The sequence below is a fragment of the Nycticebus coucang genome, chromosome 9 (genome assembly GCF_027406575.1).
Source record: "Nycticebus coucang isolate mNycCou1 chromosome 9, mNycCou1.pri, whole genome shotgun sequence".
NCBI lineage: Eukaryota > Metazoa > Chordata > Mammalia > Primates > Lorisidae > Nycticebus > Nycticebus coucang.
Genome location: NC_069788.1, coordinates 36,477,612 through 36,485,407, shown reverse-complemented (window position 1 = coordinate 36,485,407; position 7,796 = coordinate 36,477,612). Strand labels below are relative to the sequence as shown.

Below are 7,796 nucleotides of genomic sequence, written 5' to 3'. Positions count from 1 at the left end.
CTGGCTTTCAAAGCCGAGTCTATGTTTGGGTCCAGATTGGTCCAGAGCAAAATCAGACCCCCGCCAAGCACTCTTCTTCTCCTTCTCCAGGCTACATCTATCCTGGGGCTACACAGTAACATGTTATCTTGGAGACATCCAGAACACCCTGCTATTCAAAGTTTCCCTTAGGATTTGGGGGTTGAAGAATGGGTTAGGGCCTATCTTCCCTCGTCCTCCCTGGAACCTCCAGGTAGGTCCAGAACTGACCATCCTCCCTAGGGACCGTGGAATCAACAAAAGTCACTTTGATTCCCTGGATCCCTGTAAATTAGAAGGTGGGCACATTGTGTATATACTCCCTTACCTCGCTCGCTAAGGTTCCTTCCACTCCCGGAACCTTCCTCCCTCTGTTCCCCTTCCTTCTCCAGACCCCTCCTCCAACGGTGAGCTCCTCCCGCCTTGGCGAGGAGGGGGCGTCGGAGGGGCGGGGCGCCGCGCGGAGGCCTGCGGGGAGGGGGCGTCGTGGGGCGGGGCTTGGCGGCGGCGGCGCGCGGCTCTGGTTCTGGACGCCTCGGGCTCGAGCTCCGGCTCGGGCTCTAGCTCGGGCTCTAGCTGTAGCTTTTGCGGCAGCGCCCGCGCTGGGTGCTGGGCGCCTCCTGGGCCGGCCGCGGAGCGCTGTCTACGTGCCCGCGGTGCGCCCTCCGGTTCATTTCCCCGAGCCCGCCGCGATGGGAGCTGCCCGGGGATCCCTGGCCAGCCCCCTCCGGCTGCCTCTGCTTAGCGTCCTGCTGCTGCCGCTGCTGGGCGGTGAGTCCTGGCGACCTGGGGGAGAAGGGTTCGGGAAGCACAGGAGTCCTACGGGCAAAGAGGGCTACCCGGGGAGGTGGGTTTAGGCAGTTGGAACGGGCGCAGAAACCCTGGTGTCCTGGAGAGGCTCCCTGGGCTTGCAAGGTCCCGGCGGAAGGGCGCCAGGAGCCCCCGCGAACTCGGTCGGGGTCCCTCTGCCACTCGCGCCGCGGGGACACGTTTCCAGCCTCTGCAGAGTTTTCCCGGCCTGACCCGAGAGTTTGCTCGAGAACGCCCGGGAGTTGCCGGCTCCCAGGCCCAGGTGGGGAGTTTTCTGCGGAGAAACAATTACCCGCCCTGGGGGTGGGAGTGCGGTGAGAGAGACGAAGTCACCCTGGCAGGCTCAGTCCAGGTGAAGGTGGCCGGCTTGGGGCCTGATGCTCCACCGACCTGCAGCGCGCAAAGCGCGGAGCTTTGTTACCTACTCCGCTCCCGGCTTCCCTCCTCCAAGTTCCTGGGCAAACCTGGGACCCCAGATGGCCCAGCCAGTGGGAAGGAAGAAGGGAAGAATTAGGGGCGGCCCTATCTCCTCAGGCTCACGGCCCGAGCCTGGAGCCCACTTGGTGCCTGAGTCGACTCCGGGAGACAGAGGGTCCCAGGCTGTCGTGGTGACTAATGTGTAAAGGCCGCTGCCAAAATCGGGCATGGCCGGCTTGAAAGGTGCGGACGGGGTTTACTCTGCTCCTTCCTGGATTTCCATTCTGTCTATACTCACAGAAGAAAGGAAGGCTCTTTTTCTTAGGGAAGAAAGGCAGAAAGAGCTCACCCTGGCTTTTCTTGGAGGGCCTCAGCGTTTTGATGAGGGTGTGGCCGCATCTCCAGGGTAGACAGGACCACCCACCCCCCCCGCGCCCGCAAACACCCGCAGCTTTTATTTCCTGGCCTGGTCACACCTAAGAGTCTCTGCTGAGGTGTCGAAGTGCCAAACTACCCGCACATCCCAAACAGCCCTTTCAAAACACAAAATCTTTTGGTTCGCAAAGCAGCTCTCTCTTGGGGAACTTTGTCCAAGGGACTTGCCCTAGCTTATCACTTTCCCTCTCCTTTGAGGAGTGGCAATGGGGAGGGCAGAGGTACGGAATTGCCTTTTCTAACATCTTCCTGGCCTGCCAGCTGTTGAGGGGTTTTGGCGCTGGTGGAATCAATATCTCCCACCCCCAGTTGTACAAGGAGAGGTAAATGTAACCTAGGAAAGAGACAAGCTCTAGGGATTTGGAGGAGGTATTTCTAGAGTAGCTCTGTGTTTTTTGTGATATGTGTGGTGGTTATTGCTCATGGCAGAATCCACATCTACTCCCAGAGGAAGTATGGAGGTTTTTTTGCGCAGCCAGAATGGAGACCCAGCCATATGGGTGAGCAGCCCAAGCTCACAGGCCTCCTAGGTCGTCTGGTTGGGTTTTGGTGTGTGGGTCTGACTGATGTGGCTGCCTTCACTGCTGCTGTTTGGAATTCTGGAGTCAAGGGAGATTCTGGTAGAGATGGGCTCTCATTTGGCAAATGCTAGATTCCTTCTATAAGAAGATGACTCTGATGTTAATAGATGTTAATCTGGTGATGGGTTAGCAAAGGGAATGGCCTATGGGGGAAGTTAGGGTAGGCTGAGGGCTGGGGACAGGAGGTCTGGAATCTCCTCAGGGGTAGAGGGGGTGTGGTGTGCTCAACAAAGGAACGTTTTAATGAGAGCCTTAAATCAATTCCACTAAATGTGCCTTGGTATGGAACCTGTCCATGTGCTGTAAACAGTTTCACCCAAGGTCCCCGCTGTCTTCTAGTGAAATCCTGGGACTCAACCCACCCCACTATGCAAGACTAAAGGAAGCAACAACTTTTTTTTTTTTTTAGTATTTTTTTTAAGTTTTTTTTTTTTTTTTTGTAGAGACAGAGTCTCACTTATGGCCCTCGGTAGAGTGCCGTGGCCTCACACAGCTCACAGCAACCTCCAACTCCTGGGCTTAGGCGATTCTCTTGCCTCAGCCTCCCAAGTAGCTGGGACTACAGGCGCCCGCCACAATGCCCGGCTAAGAAGCAACAACTTTTTAATAGGTCATAGTAGAATTTTCCATCTTATTGTTTAACTGTGTAATTAACTGGAGTTGTAATGCAACTCCACTGTTAATAAGGCTGGAGTGAGGGACCTAGGCTGGCTAGGTTTGTGGATTAGACCATTTTGAAGATTGGGTAATTATGCTGTAAATGACTATTACTTTTCAAACTTTGAGATCCCCATTGTGATAAATATGGTGGAGGAGGAGAATGCTTGACTTTTGAAACCTGGGATTCTTAACTCCATCTGGTCAGTGTGGCCACTACCCATCCCCATTCCCATCCCCCTCCCTGTTTTTTTTCCTCCAGGCCCTTCTTTGGGGAAATTGAGTCATCACATTCTGGGATAGGATGTCTTTTAGATTCCTCAAGGCTTTGCAACCTATAATTCAGGCCTAAGCATTGCTTTCATTAGTGATGGCTTTTCTCAGCTGTTGGGCAATATGGTAGGAGGGGAGGGGTGATTTTCACATCATTTGCCAAAGGTTATACTTAAATACCTGGTATTCAAAGGAATATTGAGTGGTGGATAGAAAGGAAATAAAGTTGTTCCTTGGTGTCCTCAGGGGATTGGTTCTAGTACTCTAAGGATGCCAAAATCCCAAAATGCTAAAGTCCCTCATATAAAATGACCTGGTTATTTGCATATAACCCAGGCATATCCTCTCATATACTTAAATCAGCTCTAGATTAGTTATATCTTATATAATGTATAATACCTCCTATAATGTAAATGCTGTGTACATAGTTATTACACTATATTTTAAAAATTGTATTATCTTTTATTGTTGTATTGTTATTTTTTTTTCTGAATATTTTTGGTCCTTGGTTTGTTGAATCCATGGCTGTGGAACCCAGAGTTAAGGAGGGTGGACTGTATTTGGCAAAGCAGCAACTCAAACTCATTGATAGGCCCTATGGCTCTGGACACATTTCTTCACTTCTCAGTTTGCTACCTCTGTAAGGTGCTTACTTCTTGGAGTTGTGCTGAGAATTAAGTATAATGAAGTATATAAAGAGCCTCTTTCTTGGTCTTCCCTCTTCTGTGATGTCCTACAATATACCTTCAGTTTCCTGCTTATTCCCAGTAATAGGCATTTTTTACCTACCAGGATCTTCTATTCCAGTCCAGCTGGCCTATTTGCCATCTCCTAAAACATACCTGTTTTTCTCTGACCTTTCTTTTCTATTGTGAGTCCTCTGGTGTGTATTGCCTTTTCCCATTCTTTTGCCCAGCACCACATCCACTTCCTCCCTGAAGCTGTCCTATTTTTCTTGCAGAAAGTGGATGCCTGGACTCTGTCATTCATAGGACACCTTCTATATTTTTGCTCCTGTTTTTTTTTTTGAGACAGAGCCTCAAGCTGTCACCCTGGGTAGAGTGCTTTGGCATCACAGCTCACAGCAATGTCCAACTCCTGGGCTCAAGCAATTCTGCCTCTGCCTCCTAAGTAGCTGGGACTTCAGGCGCCGCCACAACGCCTGGCTATTTTTTGATTGCAGCCGTCATTGTTGTTTGGCAGGCCCAGGCTGAATTCGAACCCGCCAGCTCAGGTGTATGTGGCTGGCGCCTCAGCTGCTTCCGAGCCTGGGTTTTTTTTTTTTAGACAGAATCTCAAGCTCTTGCCCTGGATAGAGTGCCATGACATCATGGCTCACAGCAACCTCCAACTTGGGCTCAAATGATCCTCTTGCCTCAGTTTTTCTATTTTTAGTAGAGACAGGGACTTGCTCTTGCTCAGGCTGGTCTCGAACTCATGAGCTCAAGCAATCCACCCATCTCATCCTCCCAGAGTGCTAGGATTACCCACTGTTGGGTTTTATTTATTTATTTCATTATTATTATTATTATTATTTTTTGCAGATTTTGGCCGGGGCTGGGTTTGAACCCGCTACCTCCCGTGTATGGGGCCAGCACCCTACTCCTTGAGCCACAAGCACCACCCCCCTGTTGGGTTTTAATTTACCGAAGAGCTCCCCTTGTAGAATTTAGTACAGTTTGTTCGTTCGTTCATTCCTTCCTACTTTCTTCTCTCCTTCCTTCCCTCCTTCCTTCCTTTCCTTCCATTCTTTCCTTTCCTTTCGAGACAGAGTCTCACTCTGTTGCCCAGGCTAGAGTACCTTGGTGTCACAGCTCACAGCAACCTCAAACTCCTGGTCTCAAGTGATCCCCATGGCTCAGCCTCCCAAGAAGCTGGGACTACAGGCACCCACTACAATGCCCAGCTTTCTTTATTTCTTTTTTTTTTTTTTTCAGTAGAGACAGAGTCTTCTTGCTCAGGCTGGTCTTGAACTGCAGAGCTCAAGCAATGCACCCTCCTCAGCTTCCCAGGATGCTAGGTTACAGGTGTAAACCCCCGTGTTTGGTCTCAGTACCTTATTTATAATGGGTCCTTATCTATATTTATTGAAAATGAATGAACCTTTTGGGTGAAGGGCAAAGTTAAATATCCACTTTGCATCCTTTTGTGCCCTTTCTAGTATCTCTGGGTTGGGACTGTTGTTTCTCCTTGTGCCATGGTTGAATCAAGGGATATTTCTGGGCTGGCTGTTTTTGGTGTTAGCTTTTCTGGTTTGAATGTGGCAGGGCTTTTGGCTTTCTCCAAATTCTCTGCATGAGCAACTGCCTCTGTGTGTGAAGCTGACTTGTCTTTAAAGCCCGCAGGTTAAAAAGTGGTGCTGAGATCTCTTCCTGTGTAGGGGCCTAGATTATCCAGTACTTTGCTACTCAAAATAAGGCCCAAAGCCAAGTGGTATCAGCATTCCCTGAGAATATGGCAGAATCACAGTCTGCATGTTTTTTTTTGTTGTTGTTGTTTTTTTTTGGAGATGGAGTCTCACTCTGTGGTCTTGAGTAGAGTGCTGTGGCTTCATAGCTTACAGCAACCACAAACTCCTGGGCTTGGGGTCTTGCTCTTGTTCAGGTTGGTCTCAAACTCCTAAGCTCAGGTGATCCACCTAGCTCAGGCTCCCAAAGTGTTCAGAACACAAGCGTGAACCACGACCCGGCCCATAGTCTGTATTTTAACAAGATCCCCAGGTGACTGCACCCCTGAGTTCTAGAAGTCTTGGTCTAGGCATCCCCTGTTTGTACCAAAATTCAAGGTGCAGAGATTTCCTGTTGGCAACAATATAAATTAGGGGCCCATTATCTATATAATATTTGAAGTTTTGCTTTAAATAACTTAGTTCCTACCCGAGGGCGGTACCGTGAGACTCTGTCTCTACAAAAAAAAAATAATAATAAATAAATAAATAAATAACTTAGTTCATGTGAACGCTTAAAATTCTCTCACCTTGGGCCAAGCATGGTGGTTCATGCCTATAATCCTAGCACTCTGGCGGTCAGATTTGAGATGAGCCTGAGCAAGAGTGAGACCCTGTCTCTACTAAAAATAGAAAAACTAGCTGGGCATTGTGGCAGGTGCCTGTAGTCCCAGCTACTCAGGAGGCTGAGGCAGGAGGATCGCTTGTGCCCAGGAGTTCGAGATTGCTGAGAGCTAAGCTGATGCCACGGCACTTTAGCCTGTGCAGCAGAGTGAGACTCTGTCTCAAAATAATTATCTTACTTTGGGCTTAATTTGAATTAGTTTTTGCCAAAAAAAAAATAAAATAAAATTTGTCCAATAAATGTCTGACTTTAGAAGGTTTGCAACACTAAATGTGATGTTTATTTCCTCTTGGAGACTCAGCTTTTCCTAGAGAAGCATATGTCTCATTTCATAACAAAAGCCAGTGGAGAAACTGGATTTGTGGATGACTTTTCAGGAATCCATTTGGTTCATAAAGGGAGGCATGTCTTTTCTAGGCATCAACAGTTGTAGTGTTGTTAGTCTTTGGAGCATTTCATATTCTGGAGTGAGGAGGTTTGTGTGAGTTTGTGTTTAAGCCAATGTAGCTTCTGTGAGACTCATCTGGGATGGAGGTTGGTCAGTTCAGACGCTAATATTTGAGCCAAAGTAGTTTGGGGCCAGGGATTTAGTCTTTGGTGTTTTCCTAATAGAGAAAGGGTCATTAAGCAGGGTTGGATGTCCTTGGCCTGCATCCCTTAGCCTCCCTGTGCACTCCCTAACCTCAGTAACACGCCTCTCTGCTGCTGTGCCTGGACGCTACCCCTGCCCAGAGCCACATGATAGGGCTGTAGTCTCAGGGCATGGTTTCTGGCACTGGTCCTAGTCTTGCCCTGGAATTGCTGCCTGCCCCTTCCACATTTCTGCTCTGGCTGCCATCTGCCTTGTCTTTTTTCCTGAAGGTGTTGTAGTTCTGTCATTGTGACTGTGTTGGAGTCCTATCACGAGGTTCTTTGAATTCACTGCTGAGTGCACATTCAGCCCAGGGGAGCCCCCTGGCGCTTTGGTGGAGCTGGGATGGGAGCTGCCACAGTTTGTCAGTGGTTTGAGGAAGTCCTCTGTACTATGTCACTTTTTCCATCCTCTTTTCTTCTCTGATTTCAGGCCATTTTCCTCCCCAGTAATGCTACACAAATGGCAGTGGGGCAGGGAGGAAGCTTGGTTTGAAGGGCTGACACATGCTGGCACCTTTCCTCTCATGCTATTTGGTTTTGCATTGCCAGGCTCTTTGTCTCCCTATGTGCATTACAGGGGACTGGGACATGATTGACCAAGTGTCCTGCAGATCCCAAGCTCCTGTTAGAAGTTGATACGCAGGATATGCACTTGCTGGTGTGTGTGTGTGTGTGTGTATATATATAAAACTTCTGAAAACTTAGATCCCAAGTCATGGGGTAAGGATTTGAGTCACATGTTAAGAAGATGTAGATGTATGTTTATCAAAAATGTATAGTGGAGAGTACAGTGGGAGGAAGGTAACCAGAGGTACTGGTTAAAATTTTAGTTTCCTGGGCCTTCCTGCAGAGTTGCTTATCAGAATCATTGGGGGAGGAGTCATTAAATTATTTTCTTATT

General features: G+C 48.7%; 1 protein-coding gene across 1 annotated transcript in view; it reads left to right on the top strand.

The window, feature by feature from the left end:
* Positions 1-505: 505 nt before the first annotated feature.
* Positions 506-7,796, top strand: part of PTK7 (protein tyrosine kinase 7 (inactive)) — a 74,377-nt gene continuing 67,086 nt past the window's right edge. Inside the window, exon 1 of the mRNA XM_053601000.1 lies at positions 506-789. Coding sequence (XP_053456975.1) covers positions 711-789 — 79 coding nt within the window. The 5' untranslated portion in view covers positions 506-710. The remainder of the gene's footprint in view (positions 790-7,796) is intronic.